Here is a 16,972-nt window from a genome sequence, read left to right as displayed (position 1 = left end):
TACTGATACTGTGGCATAGGCACCTCAGTAGAGATATGCTGTGTACACCATCTTTCACTTTTACTACACATACACGCACATTATGATATATGACGTAATTGTCCAAACAGGCCTATAATAAAATACAAATCACTAAATGATTTCACTGTAATGCCCTACCCAGTATTAGATGGCTCTAAAGTCCACAAAGGGCTCCTGTAGAACAATGCCGTTTGGCTCTGTTTTCAAACAGACATTTGAAACATTTGGGAAGGTTTTACGTGACATTATGGCTGAAACTACTATCATACATGTCTTTTATGTATCTGAGAAATTTTGTATCATTTTTTTGTTTGTATTTAACATATCTTATTATTATCAAACATTTCATGATGAATGGATCAACAGAACTGATTCATATTCACTTTAATAAAACCTCTTTATATTAACTTACATTAAAAGTTAAGAATATTTTACCTTTTCCACAAGGTTTTGGCTTTAGTGAAATATGAAACTGAAAAAGGTTTGCTCTTTACAACCTTTTGCTGGAACTTTAAACCCAGTCTTGTCAGATATGTACTTCAGACTAGACAGTACCTCATAATTCTGTTGTCGCATTTTTTCAGCTTGTTGCACTGTAAACACAGGACCAACTTGCTGAACTAGCGGCACAGGTTCACGGCCAGCTCTTTGCCTTCTAGACAGGCTGTACAAGAGAGGTTCTTGAAAACACTGTGTTTGTGACATGTTTGGACATGCCTGACTATCAGCACCATTCTAAACCCTTTTCCCCTCTGGAGGCTCTCCAGGCTGGATTCATAGCCTGCTGCTTGGCACACATTCTAAATGACCCTACTGTGAAACCCAAACAGACTCAGACTTGACTGTTACCACGTGCCCATGTCTCTTACTGCGACATTAGTGAAACAAAAGCCAAAAGATGTTTTTGTTATCCTGTCAAGAACATTACAGTCTCCAGCATGAGGCCCAAGCTTAATGTGCATTATGCTCACACGCAGACACACAATTACAGTTTAAGAGACGGAATTCGCGACTGAACTCACTATGTACTGGCCGTCCCTGCAGGGCCTATAGTCTGTCTCCATAGCAACCAGGTGGAGCTGTCGCCTCTCCCAGGTAAGGCAGACACCTGCTGCATTATTGATTAGCCATGCAGGCCTGCAGCTGAGTGTAACCTAACCAACCCACAGCAGTACTCCTCCTTCGCTTTACTCGTATTTCATTGTACTGTACACTGATTTGATGGTAAAATGCTGCCTGTTTCATCTTAGGAAATCAGGCCGTTGAAATGGCCTAAATTAGGCCCCACTTATGTGCTGTTTTCCATAGTTTACTGCATATGGAGCCAATTTTGGGTTTCAACCTGCCTAACAGCTGTTCTCTATTTTCTCCCTGGGCTTCAACAATAAGACATGTCAGAGGGAAAAACATTTGCAAATTAACAAGTAGAAAACACAACAATACATGCACGTGAGCTGCAAGACGTGCCACAAAGAAAACAACACAGCTTTTAATACATGTTTGTGCTTGTCACGACAAGTGATAACAGTCTCTCTCCTCTCTCTAAAGCTACTTTAGGCAGCATGAGCGCTTCACTGAATAAACTGAGAATAGTAAATGCAAATCATACATCATTTTCATAAAAGGTTTAGTTTCTAAACTTTAAAGTTAATATGTTCATGACATCAGACTCTTTCATGACTTTAAGAGAAAACAGAGAGGAGAGAGAGGGGAAGGATTTCCCAAAAAACTTTCCCTGATGACTGCTCTAAATTCACTTCACAGTGACCTCACTTCTCTAGCATGACCTCAGGACAATTACTTTACCTGGGCCAAAGTGACAAAAGCATTTTCACGTTTTCTTGAGGTTGATAATAAAAAGAATTTATGAATATAACAACATCCATCAACACCCAACTGGTGTTAATAAATGGACTGGCTAAAACATTGTGTCAACTGCCTGTATTTCTGGCCAAAAATGCTGAAAATTTCTGTGAAGCTCTCAGACAAAGGACAGAAGAGGAATCAGAAGTTCATGCCAGCTTCTTTGAGGGATAGACAGCAGAGGAATTACACCCCATGTGCGCCCTCTTGTGCGTAATGTGAAAAGTGCATAACCATGATGTTGAAAAATGTCAAACTACACTCTACTGCAAAATCAGTTTAAGTGTTTAATATATTGAAAACACAAGTTCTCAAAAACATGTATGAGAACACTAGCTCCTGGAAAACTCTGCAGTTTTACATTACGCTTACACTGTGAACTTCTCATTATTGAAAAGCATTTTTCACTCATAGGACTTGTAATCATGCACCAGCAGTTCTAACCGCATGTGTTCAAATGATTGTAAAACATGAATTTCTTTAAGAACAATTGCTCTGTTGTTTTTTTCTGAAGCAAAAGCTAAAATTCAGGTTTACATGAAACAGTGTTTGGAAACATAAGCAAACTTTTACTAGTGTCAGCCAAGAAACAAGAAATGACCCTATGGTCAGCTTAGCTTCATTTTCAGATGTGGTGGCTTGGTGATTGAGGACCACCAAAGGATGGTCAATAAATAGAGATGGAGAACTAAGTTACTGCACATGCAATGGGATTTTCATGTCATGTAATCATTACTCATTACTCTTAACTTTTCTCAGTAACACTTTTGAAGGTTTTTTACACAGGGCCTCTGTAATACATGCACTGAATAGCATTAAAAAGCAATACTTGGGTATTTATGAACATCCGTATTCACAAGATGACATGAGAGTCCTGTTTGTCCTCTGTCACAGTATATCTCAGTTATATCATCAGTTATATGAGCATCATAAAGCGTCATTACATCACATCATTTACTTTGTCCTACGAATTCTGACGTATAATTTTCATAAATACTCAAGTATTGCTTTTAAAGTGTGTTATCCACTGCTGATGCATATACAATGAAGTCCTTATGTAGGTGGTCTTCAAATAAATGTACCTACATTTTTCTGCTGCTCCCCTCTCCCTCTTGCATAGCTTGAACTCCTCTACTGTCTCTGTCATTCATACTCAGATTAAACACGTCAATTACTTAAGCTATGTGTCATTTTCAGAATATTGAGAATGCTAATTAATCTTGCTGTGTGCCCTTTATGCTCATTCTCTAATAAAAATGTCATGCTGTTGTTGCATAAACATGGCCTGTTTTAAATGAGAAATCCATGTCTTGCAGGGCAGTGTGTTCCCTAGGAGGTTTGTGTACACTAGATGAATGAGAGGAAGTGGTGGACACACTGTGCTTCAGCTGAGCCGATTGTAATGGAAGTCCTCGGGTGTCCGCCTGCACAGCTCTGCTGACCACAATGCTCTCACATCATGTGGGGCATTAGGGTGTGTGAGTGACAATGGAAGAGCCATCTGCAGCTCATAAAGCTCATTTGTGTCTGCTTACAGGGAGAAATTACACATTATCTGTTCTTAAGGCAATGGAAATACGCATGTATCAACACAGAGGATCTCCATCTCCATTAGGACTGCTATTAGGAACACATGGAGAAGAGCATGCCTATTGCCATTTGCAATACAGGTAAGACTTTTTGGGTTTTGTACTGATATTTGCTTCAGTTTGACTTCAGTTTGGGCTGGCCTTTTTTTCAGATTCCATAATTTATTGTCTATCATTATATGATAAAAATTGTCTTAATGTGCTGCACACATTTGTAAATACACATACAAACATATTTGGTTACATCCATAGACAGCAGTCTATGTTCTATATGAACATAAATATAATGAGAAGGTGTTGCAAGAAGTCAGCAGGGCCATATATGCAGTTAAAACACAGAAAACATTTAACATACAGAATACAGTAAAAAAAGCTCTTCCAGAACTTGCATGAACATCAGACAATGTAATTCTAAGCTTAACTTGGCAAGTTGAGGTTATATGTACAGCTCTATGATGTTCCGTGGAGGCCCATATAAGTCATAAAATGATCTTTTATAGTCGTCTGTGTTCCTTCAACACAGCCTTTCCCCGTACATTAAGTCTATCCCCATATGACCTGAAGTTTTATGTGTTTGCTAAGTTGCGTTTTGTTGCTGTTGGAACCAAACCTTGTATCTCCCCAGAAAAGTAACTTTACAGGGAAAGCAAAAATCAACCATAACTTTCAATATAAGTTCATATAACAAGTCTGTTCATTATGAAACATTATGACACAACATGAACAGCAGCTGGTATTTTTGTAAGGCAACAATGGACATACAAGATTTTGTTCCAACGGTGACAATTTGTCTGGCATGTTTATGTTTTTGATAAAAGTCTTGATCAGGATAAAATCCACACCTTGCATGTGTATATGTGTAAAAAGGCTTCATGTTATGACAAGTACACTAGTGTGGATTACCTTATGACTGATCCTCTTAGAGTGAGATGAGAGGATGTGTATGAGCTCAGTTTCAATCACTGCTGCGTCCTTGTCCTTCTAAGAATCCTTGTTTACACATGTAATTTGGTTCCCCAGTGATTCCTAGAGCAACTTATTTAAGTTACACATGTGTCAGTATGCTGTTTTATTTTGCAAAGTAACAGTCTGTGACAAATAGCAATAGCCATAAAGATTTGCAATATACTTAACATGCACACTTGCAACACACACATTATAATTGCAGTTAGCATAATGGCCATAAGAGGGTGCACCTATGCCTTTAAACCTTCCTCTGTCAGGATTACATAACAGCACATGCACGTTACATAGTACAGCATGAGAATGTTTTGAAAGTCAGAATTGTTTGTACTTAGATAATTATTAGTTTCAGGTTTAGGTTTTGAATATGCATAGAAGTGGAGATTCAGATGCAAATAACCTTGAATGGCATTATTCAGGCTACATATTAATTGTTTAATTTGTGGAAAATTTGAAAAATCTGTGGGATTCCCATTTAAGTCATATGCATATATGTAATAAAATGTGCCAAAGGGCTTCTCATTTTCCAGAAGTCAGTTTCGCCTTTCAAAAAATGAAATCACTATATCACTTTTTTAAAAAATGTAATTATACTGTACATTTCCATTGTCTCACATTCAGTCAGCATATATGTACTTTATTACCCCACTAAAATGGAATTGCGATTTATATTGACATGTTTTCGGTTTCATTTTTGAGCATATTCCAGTTTTCACCAGGTATACTGTGTGTGAGTCTGTACACAGTAGCCTATTAGTTGTAAAACCAGGACCATTTCCTTCTAACCAAATAACTAAATCATAGTGATCAGTGAGATCTATGTGTCATTCACCTTTTCACCTCTCCTTAACCCAATTTATCTGCCCTTCTCTACTGTCTGTGCGCACCCTGAGCCTAAGAGACGTCCACAACCTGAGTTTGCATGCTTTCAAGCTCGTTTTTGGGACCATGGTGTCCTAAAGTAGATTTACCTTCAATAACCATTTATTAAATCTCCCTCCATTAAAGTCGGACGCTTCCAAGAGCCGGGTGCATTAAGCCTGATTATAGTGTGTCAGTCGGAGGAAACGGGGTCTATGTGTCAAGCTCGTCATCGAATGATTTTATCCCTCACCGACGTCTATTCTGTCAGTTAAGAGACAGTGAGCTGAGAGAGAGAGAGAGCGAGAGATAGCTAGAGAGGGAGAGAGAGAAAGAAGAGATGATCCTGCAACTGTGATAGGTGCTCTAGCTGTGATAGTGATACAGTGTGGCTGTGAAAGGGCATAAGCCTTTTCATATGTATGGCATAGGCATGAGTGTATGAAGAACAAGCTGCAATTAAAGAGATGGAGAGGGGAGGAAGGAAAACAGGAGGTTCCTTCAAACAGGCCTCCATCAATCGCACCAGTTCTGGCTCTCAGAAGGTAAGAGTTTGCTGCTGTAGTTGACAACTTGCTCAGTAGCTGTTGCATTTACAAATCCGCCAATGGGTCCAGACTTCCATAGCTCATCTCTATAACTTATAACTCAGCCATTTTGCATTGTTTTTTGTTGCTGAATATTGAGCCTAAGGATGTAGATGACTGTGAAGTTTAAGAGGTCTAATCATCAGGGAGCTTAGAATCAACAGGTCAGGGAGCTTGTGGCTGGTTAGATGATGGAAATCCAAAGTTACATCCACTGTTTACTGGGAGAACTACTGGGAAGTTTATTCAAATGCTTCAAGGAAACAAGATTATCTCTGACCACCTGAATTGCTGTATTTTATTTTTCTTGAATGAATTAGTGCATGTTACACAAACAGGAATGCAGGTCAAGGTTTTCCTAAAACAGCTTCTCTAGTTTCAGTTTGCCTCTAGAGTGAAAAGCTACAGGAATCTCCCACCTCAGACTAATCCTGGGGAGACTTGAATTTTCTTCACTTTCATGGCTTTAGATATTCATATTTCACTCTTCTTCAAGAAGTTAATATTCTGTTTATTTACTTTTGACTTTTACAACATCGTCCTTTTAAACATTTACAACATTTGTTTAAAGCTGTAGAGCAGAGTGCTGACTATTTGAGTAATAAAAATAGTACTACTACTAATAATAGTAATATTCTTTGAATAGCATGTTTAATTTTAGTTACTAAATCTTAAAGTGCTTCACACAGAAGAATAAGTAAAATATTAGACAGATAAAATACCATGTTTTTAATGAAACTGCAGCACAAGTACAAACAACAGGAGAAAAAAAACACAAAGTATATGCAATAGCCTAAACATATATGTTTTTACTGATTATTATTTTTAAATACTGACTATTACTATTATTGCGTACTGACTAATTTGTTTTAATACTGATTATTATTTCTGAGTGTTTAATATTATTTAGGAGTACTGACTATTGATTTATGAGCACTATTTTTTAACAGACTGAACCCAAGACTTATTCCTTGCTTATTAATAATAAAACTTTAAGACTCATTATTCCATAACTATTGTCAGTTAGTTGGTTTCTACACTCCCAAAATGGCAAAACATTAAGCTATTAATGGTCTTCACAACAAATATTTAAATAAATAGTAAAGAAGTTTTGTGTGTAAATTTGCAGACAACCTTTTACTGAGAGATGTCAGTATTTTTCCACTCAGCATTAATGGCATCAAACCGTTGACAAACATTGCTGAGTTAGTTTTTGTTTAATGTGAGACCAAATATTCTCTATATTCTCTCAAAACTATCAGTAACAACCATTATATTTTGGGTTTGGCCCATTGTTTTCTCTCATGTGAGTGTACAATGAATCTATATTCCAGTTATGCAGTTATTTTGAGTGAGCTGAACTAAATAAAGGATCCATAAAGTTTAAGGGATTTAATACTGACTGTTATTTTTAATTGGACATTCAAATAAAGTCCCAAGGCTGTCCAGAACTCTGGATCTAAAAACATTGTCTTCGCATGGAATCCACATGGAATCCGCATGGAATCCACATGGAATGTGTGGATTAGATTTTTAGAAATCAAAAAGGTACATTAAATATGGCTTCATTTCCAATGCAGACATGTAAATTAAAAGCAAATTCAGTTTGCTGCTATGCCGGGAAGACCTGACCCTGAAAGTGTAAAAGCTGCTGTTGTATTCTGAGTCTGACGTCTCAAGCGTGTGATCGACTGCCACAACACCACCCGAAGGGAAGAGGAGACAAACGCAGAAAGGGCATTGGCCTCTGGCAGCTATTTCCCAATGCAAATCCTAACCTCGACCATATGAGAAGCGGCAGAACTGTTCTCAGATTAGACTGCCATGCAGAAGACTGGCACCTCCAGGACTAGCTGGCTCGTCCCTGCCTCTAATCCTCTGTAATGGCCCAGTATGAGCTCTAGCAGCTGCGCCAGATTAAGCACTCTGCTTCCTCACTTTCTAATGTCTGCTCCACTGTGATTAATAAATCTAAAAACGCTGCCTTCAAAATGACCTGAGGAAGTGAACATTGTATATAGTGAAATATCATACACAAGAATGTAACAGAGCAATTTAAAAATGTGATAACTGTACTTTTTAAAATATTCCCCACTTTAATTTCTCACATATTATTTACAGAATTTGCTAAAACGACTGCTGAAGAAAGCAGATCTTCACAGGCACATACACGAACACACAGAGGTCTGAGATATGCAGGCACATATCCAAATATGCCCAGGGAGAAAAGGGTATAGAAGCTTTCTCTAGATGTGCATGTACACACACACACACACACACACACTTTCTGTGTATTGCTATACTTCTGAGGTCCTGCATTGATAAAATGACTGATCCTAACTATAAACCTTAACACTGAAGAGAGAAAGCAATGTTTTTGCTCATTTAGTTATTTTGGAAAAGAAAAAAACAATACTTCTACAAAATAATTTTACGTAAGTCTCTGAGAAAGAGATTCCAGACTTCCGCTTGAAAACAAAACCTGGATAAATTTTCCAGGGAAAGAAAAGGATGTTCTTAACTTTTAATGGATGTTAATATAACAAGATTGTAAATAATTTTGAGTCCAAAATACAAAGTGCGAAGTAGTAAGGATATCTGCCTTTATACTGCCTTTTTCCTCACATGAGTAAACATGTGCACAAATTAACTTCAATGCAGTAAAATGCTATTTACCTGTGCAGTACAATTCACTTAAATCCAATTCACTGATGCTGCTAAAATTAAATTTTCACCCTGTATGAAGTGTGCCATAGTGTCAACTTCAAGACAGTCCTGAAACAGAAAGCAAACCCATGTTAAACAGTTCTACGCAAAAGTGAAACTGTTTTTGTTTGTAATTTTAAAAAATGAAATAAGGAAAAAATATAGAAATAAAAAATAATTGAAAAAATAGACTTACTCTTTCTAGAAAAAATAGACTCTCTTATAATAGACTCTCTCTCTCTCTCGAGAATGCGTCTTATGACTCGTAGAAATCCCGAGGCTAATCAGTAACATGTTGTCATATGATGATGGCTAACTGGATTTAAACTCACAGAGACAATGAGCCTTTTCAGAGGCAGATTGAGAGAAACACATTTTAGAGAGTTTAGGCAAATTAAAGCAAACTCGCCCTGTGCTCCACAGACTCAATGGCTCCTGTATTCGTTCAGGAATCAGGGGGGAATAAGGAACAAGGCTGCAGACACTCCAGGCATAACTTTCTCCTGCATTTTAATGGAGTTTTTGGGCAGATTTTAGCTATTTACTATTGATTGTCCAACAGGCTAAGGATTTATGTTCAGTTTCACATAGACATGCACTTAGTTGCTTTATCTCTACACTGTTTTACTTGTATTTAGCTACATTAATATTTGAACTCTGATAGCACAATCTTAAGATCATTTTCATATTCACCAGGAAACACAAAGCATAGAAAACACCTTCAGAAATATAGTTGTCATTGTTAGAGGGGCATTCCATGGATTTTTCAAAAGTTTTCAAAATTTTTGCATAATTTAGTGGTTGAGATGTAAACAAAGTCAGTCAGAGTGGTTCAGTGAAATGGTTCATTGTAAAGAAACATACCAACTCTGATTTCTTTGCTGGGTTGGGGATAGGAACCAGGGTCACAACATCTACAACACAAATCTAAGCAATTTGTTTACTATCCAACATGACTAGTGAATCTACATGTCTTCTGAATGTTTAGATGTTGCTGCTGGTGGTAAAATAGAGGTATAATTGAAAAAAGCTTTCTTTGGGAAAAAAGTACATTTTAGCCCAAAAGTTTCAAAAGTTTATCATAAAACAATGTCTCAGAGATCAAGCAGTGTATGTGTAATCATTAAATTGAATCATTTTGCAAAGGAGCTTTTACAGACATTAAACTCTTAAAATGTGGTTTCTTTTGCAGTTGCTGTGAACAATTCTGACTCTTTAGGTTTCTTTTGAACAGAGCATTTTACATCAAACCACTCTAAATAACTTTGATTACATTTACTTAACCATTTAGTTATGCAGAAAACTTGAAAAATTGGTGGAATTCCTCTTTAAGTGTCCATTTATAAGACTATAGTGTGACTGGAGCATTTCTTGATGGATGAAAATATTTTTATAATCTAAATGGGTTTTGCTTTTATAAGGTTAAAACACAGACTTTGGAACTGAGGCAAAGTTTAAAACAAAAAAATATAATCTGTTTTTCCTCTTAAAACCTTACTGGCAGTCTTGTTCCTGTACAAATAATCTTTTGTGTTGAGCAAGAGGGTCTACTGAAGGCCAAGGTGCTATGAAACAACTATAAACTATTGATTGTTGCCAGGTTTGCCACAGGCCTTGTTAATTTGTTTGGAGCAACAAAATCTGATCCCCCTTTAGCATTTAGTTCTCCTTCTCGAGGTCTTTTGTGCATTTTTTTAGGAAACTAGCAAGACCATGAGTTCTCAAAGGATTTGTATTTTAATTACGGGGATAATGAGGGAAAGTAAGCTGAAATAAGTGCGTCACATTAGTCGAACATTAGCACTAGCCAGCACCGTTAATTAACACATTTTGACCACAGTGCTAACACAGAGTGGTCCACATGCTGGTCCTCTTTGCTAACCGCCCCCAGCTTTTACACCAGAGACTGAAACCTCACCTCCCCTGTGTAAACTGTAAAAGGAAAATCAGAAAGAATGGAATCATCTCAATGCCTTTGAACAGTCAGTGTTTTCAATGGCTGAATAAACAGACCTATAGAACCAAAATGCAAAAGATGAACCATCTCATGAAATCAAAGGCCACCAAAAAACTTAAACACAGCTTGCCAGCAAATGGAACATATAAGATACATGCATGTACCCAAATTTGTTGCTAATACAACAGAAAATAACATAAAAACTGGTCACTTAGCAAGTAGCAAGCAAACAAATAATGTGAAGCAATAAAAACCATCTTGGTTGGTAACCTCAGAAAAACTGTACTTTTTTTGGTTCTATTTATCTACATTTTGCTGTTTCTTTGCAGCATTGCTTCTTCTAAGCCAAGATTAGGAGTGAAACTTGCTCTGAATTCTTGCCCCCAGCATCTGTGTCACATATTTATCTTCTTTCCCTTCAGCACAGTAAGATATGTGAGACTTTGGCATAATCAAATAACAGAAATACTGAATAGGTAATAACAAAAATAAAAAAAGTTGCTGATGAGCTTTCTATGTAAATAGAAGGGAGGACCTCCTTCTGTCATACACGGAATATTTGTTCAAAGATGAAAGTCAGCAAAGGCACTCATGCCTGGTCAACACTGCCCTCCGTCAGAATGGTTTTGCGCCACCATAACATGGTTGGTGGAAATAGAGATTAACTGCAATTAGCGTTGGATGACCTTGCCCCCAACTGGAGTCCAGTCATTTCTTAACAAGGCTTTTTCTTTTCAAAAGAATGCCTGGGCCCAATTCTCTCAATTATGCAAATGGGGGTTGAAGTCAAAGTAGTTGAAGAGGGTGACACTTCCCAACCGAAAATTCAGGGAGCTCCTCTCACTGTGGTGAGCACAGGTCCTTCTCTTGATTTTAATTTTCTACCTTTCCTTTGGTACAAGAACTAGCTTTCCTTCGCAATCACCCCATTACAGACTCTGGCTCTGATCAGCCTGGCTGAGACGAAAATCCTGAAAAAAAGGGGTCTCAGGAATTGGAAGATTAAGAGGGGGGGAGGGGTGGGGTTGAGGCTATCAAAGCAGATTTGCTTTGCTTCTTGTTCTAGCAAGGGATGAAAATACCCTGTGGGCAAGGAGAGAGGGGTCATGGGACTCCCAAAAGGATTACCTTGAACTGGAGTCATGAGACTTGTCCTGAACAAAGAGGCTGCTCACATGCTCATCATATGAACAGCCCCTCTTAAAGTGATGAAGTTTCATGTCCCGTGGGATTCATTGGGCGCCGACACACTGCGAGAGAAAGCACCCCTCGCTAGAGGAGCTGTAATGGGGACACTGATGCAAAACGCTGCCACACTCAGCCTCTCGCTGTGTCTCAAACCTGATAAGCTCCACAGGTAGGACCTGCTTGCGCTTGCTGAGGATCCTATGGATTTCTTCCCTATTGATATTGAGTGACTGAGATGAGGTGGGAGATATGTATTGTAATAGTTGATTTGTAGTGAAGAATGTTGCTTACATTGGTTAAAATCCAGCAGTAAATGAGTTTCTTTAATGTGAAAGTGATTTTGATTCTAGAGTGATAAAAACAGCAATGAATATGCTGCACTAGCATTCATGGTTCCAAACTGAACTAATGAAATGAGACTGTGGTATCATTTTTGTTTGTCCTGATTAAATATGTGATTCACAAACTGTTTATTCCTCTTAGTGATGAGATGCCCTCAAGCACCACGGTTTAATGACACACTTTAAAACGTACTCGCTATTGCGCAAGAGTAAATTAAAATGGACAAACCTAATTTTTAATCCTTAAAGAGCTCTCTCATAACATTAGACTTACATAATGCTGCATTTATTGGATGAATAAATCTGAGTAATTTTATGTTTTTGATAGATTACTTCATTGTTAGCCAGTGAATTACTCTTGTGAAAAGGAAAGTCTCAGTGAGGCAAAAAGTAAATTGTGGAAAATATGATATGATGTTTTGGAAGAACTTTCCCAGCAGATTAGTCTAGACTGATTTCTCCTTGAAGACGCTGCATAAAGGAATAGCAGGGGGTGAGTCATGGTTAGTTGGGTTTATGACTAGCTCTTTCTTAGTGGCTTGTCCAGTCCTCTCCAACTGAACTTCCTGGAGAGATTTGCTTCAAAAGCTTTCGTCTTAATTAGGACTGAACTGACAACAAAAGCTCAGACAGATATTGCTTTGAATGAAGGTTATTTTCGTCCGGCACTGGAGCAAGATCAAAAAACTGGCATCACAGGATCTGACATGTCCATTGGCAAAAGCTACTTTTGTTTCATTGCTTTCCTTGGCACTTTCTCAGAACGGGAACAGGAGGCCGATGACCAAGGTCCAAAGCAGATCTGAAGTCTAATTTGCTATGCACTAATAATTTCAGTCAAAACAAAATATGGCCTGGATATGGTCAGCACCCTCTCTTTCTTCTTTTTCCCCTCTTGTTCTCATTTCTGTCTTATATCTCACTCAATACCGGTGTAAGCCAGTGGCTTTTTCGAGATTTGATGGCTCAGTATAATGTGGGCCACACCCAACTCTATAGAGCTGTACATTCCTAGAAGTGCGTTCATCTGAGAGTAATGTGTTAGTAATTGTGAATAAATGCCTTTTACTCAGCAAAAGCAGCATGCAGTCTACTTAATCTCTTACAGTATTTCAGTGTGCGCATTTATGCTGTCAAATATACCATATGCGGCTGTATATTTTACTGGGCTCTACCTACTATACTGCTTATAGTTTAGTCAGGATTAGTAGTGGTAAGAGGATTGAATGCATCAGCCTTGACAAAACTTGAGGGACTAAAAGCACTTCTTACAGTAACTGGCATAACACATGGATTTTCTGAGGGAGAGAAAAGAGGGCTTCATATGTAGCAACTTCAACACTGTGCTTTTCTAGTGACCTCCAGCTTCTGCTAATGTATATTAAGTACGATATACCAGTAAAGTGGTTTACAAACCTGAAATTAAGTGTCAATTAAATAGTGAAATGACAGCATTTAAAATCAAAAATAAAATGAGTCTTGCTGCATATTCTCCTTTGTTGACAGGGCCAGAAAGCTTGGATTGAAAGGACCTTTCAGAAAAGAGAATGCATCCACATTTTTCCATCTAAGGATCCAACTCGGTAAGCCCCTTTGTTTAATGAAGGGTTGTGAAAGTTAGTAGAAACATTTTGAATTGCTTCAGCCACTGAACTGGAAAACATCAGTAGAATGAAAAGCAGGAACATCGTGAATCAAAAGTGGACAGAAACAGCAGAAGTATAATTAAGATGCTCATGATTTAAGAAGACAATAAGTGATAATGTGTATATAGATATATGTATCACATGCTAATTCAGCTGGGATTCAGGCTAGAACAACATTTTGGTGGGTCTTATATAACTAAAGGGAAATTCTGACATCACTATTCCCGTTCTGAATCACTGTGGGGGCACACTGGGTGCCAGGCTGCTTTGTAGCTGCATGTATGGGGGGCAAAGGGGCTGGTATGGACCGGTCCACTGGCCACCCGTAGCCAGCAAGGTGGAGGGCTGCCAGAGTGAATGGCCTGTGTGTGCTCAGAAGCACGTATTAAAGAGGGCCGCATGGACACAGCCGGCCTACATACAGAAGACCCACGCTTTCAATCTCATCGTTACTGCAACTGGAGGGCATCTAAATGGGTTGCACAAATAGGCTCCCTCTGGCATACAAATGTGTAAAAAATCATTTAGAGTTGAGAAAGATAGTATAGAATTTAAAAAGGTCCATTTTTAAAAGAAATAATATTTGAAAAGGGTGAAAAAGTGATTGTCTAGTGTTCTCAACTAAAAGCTTTTCTGCTATGATAAGAATTCTTTGATTTTTTTTAAGGTGTGCCTGTGGTAATTTGGTGGCTCAGCATGTGGCAATTCCATCTGGCGCTGTCACCAACAAGCCTGCAGTGGACAACCTGCTGGTGCAGGTGGACCCTCCTCAAGAGAAGTGGTCTGTGGCCAAGCACACACAGGCTTTCCCCACCGATGCTTATGGCACCATCGAGTTCCAGGGAGGAGGATTCATCAACAAGGCCATGGTAGAGATGTTATTGTTTTCTGGAGTCTCCTGCCTGTACACTTCTGTTTTACTTTGTTGCTGTACTTCATCATTAAACTCAAGCACTGTTCTCAATTAGTCGACTGCTGCCCACAGCCCCAACTAGTGGATTTATTATTGAGAAGTCAACTAGTCCATGCAACCCCTGGTTAACTGGACATTATTTGAACTGTGTTAGAACCTAACAGATTAAGCATGCTTTTAGATTAAACTGACTGTCACTGAAAGATACACAAGCAGTGTAACAATCTCATTTTTTCCCCAGTATATCAGGGTGTCTTATGACACTAAGCCAGACAACTTGTTGCACCTCATGGTGAAAGACTGGCACCTGGAGCTACCTACATTACTCATATCTGTTCATGGAGGCCTCCAGAACTTTGACCTGCAACCAAAACTCAAGCAGGTGTTTGGAAAAGGCTTGATAAAGGCTGCAGTGACTACCGGAGCCTGGATCTTCACTGCTGGAATTAACACAGGTGGGTATATTTAGCAGTTAGAACTAACAAATCACATTACATAACTTACTATGTTTACTAAGCTTTCTTTAAAGACTTTCTGAATTATAGTTAAACATGGGCTTCACCACACAGGAGATGGATAAAATGACCAAAGTATGTTGTACCGTTTGCCCTCTTTCAGGGGTAATGCGTCATGTTGGAGATGCATTGAAAGACCACTCCTCTAAATCCAGAGGCAAGGTCTGTGCCATAGGGATTGCTCCATGGGGAATCCTAGAAAGCAAGGAAGATCTCCTGGGAAGAGATGTGAGTTTGAGTACAATGCACAATACAGAGTCTTGACTGTGACTCCAGAGATGAGTGTTCTCAGGGAGGTACTAAATCCAGAATCTAGGACCACTTTGCTTGTTAACTGATATCTTTGGACTTCTTCAGGTGACCAAACCTTACCAGGCAATGTCCAATCCTCTAAGCAAGCTGGCTGTGCTCAGCAGCAGTCACTCTCACTTCATCCTGTGCGATAACGGCACATGTGGTAAATACGGGGCGGAGGTCAAACTGCGCAGGCAGCTGGAGAAGCACATCTCTCTGCAGAAGATTAACACTCGTAAGTATGTTCAGGCAAACCAGTAATGCTATGCCTCACCCACTAATGCACTGATCTCCTCAACTTAAATCTTTGTTTATGGCTACATTTTGACAGCTTGAGAATGTCGTATGTTGAAATGGCTGATAGATCGTTCTGTTTTCTGTACATCAATCAGCTGGAAAGTACTGGTGGATATTTTCATGGCTGATCAGTGGACTGAGATGCTCTTGTCTGTGACCTGTGGGTTTCCCTTTGTCATCCTATGCCTGGAGCTTGGGATAAGGCAGGGACAGCAAAGGGATGCTCAGCTGTCACCACTCACATCACCTCCTGAACCACTTTTTATCCAGTTTTCCCCCAAATGTTAGTTAATGTCAGTTCCCACTGGCTATTTTTATTACAAAAAAGTAGTTTATTGAAAAAAATCTCTACACATGCATAGCCAAGGCTTTCAAGCTGCAGCTTAAGGAACTTTATGCTGTTAAATTTTGCTTGAAAGTGTTTGTACATTCAAAGGAAACATCACACCACAAACAGTCACTCTCATTTGGGTCGTACATATTTTAAGCAGACGTATAATTTTCTTGTCACCAAGGTTTAGGTCAGGGAGTGCCACTCTTGTGTCTGATCGTGGAAGGAGGTCCGAACATGATCACTGTGGTACTGGAGAGCTTGCGCGAGGAGCCTCCCGTGCCTGTGGTGGTGTGTGATGGCAGTGGCCGTGCCTCAGACATCATCTCCTTTGCCCACAAACACTCACAGAAGGGAGGGTAAGCCAGGCACCTAATATTAAAACCATCACTTTGATGTCAGTTTGCTACAGTAAGAGCCAGTAGCTTGCTGGCGATAAATGAATGGTCAGTTTACTAAAGTAGGTGTTAATATTTCTAGAATAATAACTGACGATGCCCGAGACCAGCTGCTGGTCACCATTCAGAAGACATTTAACTACAACAAGGGCCAGTCCCAGCAGATCTTCCTCATGATCATGGAATGCATGAAGAAAAGAGAGCTGGTGAGTATGCATATGAAACAATTATCAGAAAAAATAGGAGTTATCTGTAGAGTTAGTTAGACATAGATTACAGATATAGATATAAATTTAGATATAGAATACAGACTATTTTGGAAAATGGTTATACAGCTTTTTAAAGATTTACACATGGAATATGTTATCACTATAGTTTATCTATATCGTTGTAATACATAATTGTATGAAGGTGTTTTATAGATTTGACTATAGAGTTCATAGATGAAGAAAAATGTTGAACCTGTTTAAGGGGGGCATGGGCAGTACGCCAATGTGCATAG

General features: G+C 38.8%; 1 protein-coding gene across 1 annotated transcript; it reads left to right on the top strand.

Moving 5' to 3' along the window:
- The first annotated feature begins 5,292 nt into the window (after positions 1-5,292).
- Positions 5,293-16,435, top strand: trpm1b (transient receptor potential cation channel, subfamily M, member 1b). Its single transcript, XM_036576067.1, has 7 exons — positions 5,293-5,842; positions 13,583-13,659; positions 14,390-14,591; positions 14,877-15,090; positions 15,254-15,378; positions 15,508-15,679; positions 16,257-16,435. Exons 1-7 carry the CDS (start codon positions 5,765-5,767, stop codon positions 16,433-16,435), a joined length of 1,047 nt encoding a protein of 348 aa, XP_036431960.1. The 5' UTR covers positions 5,293-5,764.
- The last annotated feature ends 537 nt before the right edge of the window (positions 16,436-16,972 follow it).

Source organism: Colossoma macropomum, unplaced genomic scaffold, assembly GCF_904425465.1.
Source record: "Colossoma macropomum unplaced genomic scaffold, Colossoma_macropomum, whole genome shotgun sequence".
Taxonomy (NCBI): Eukaryota; Metazoa; Chordata; class Actinopteri; order Characiformes; family Serrasalmidae; genus Colossoma; species Colossoma macropomum.
This window is presented reverse-complemented; position numbering and strand designations above follow the sequence as displayed.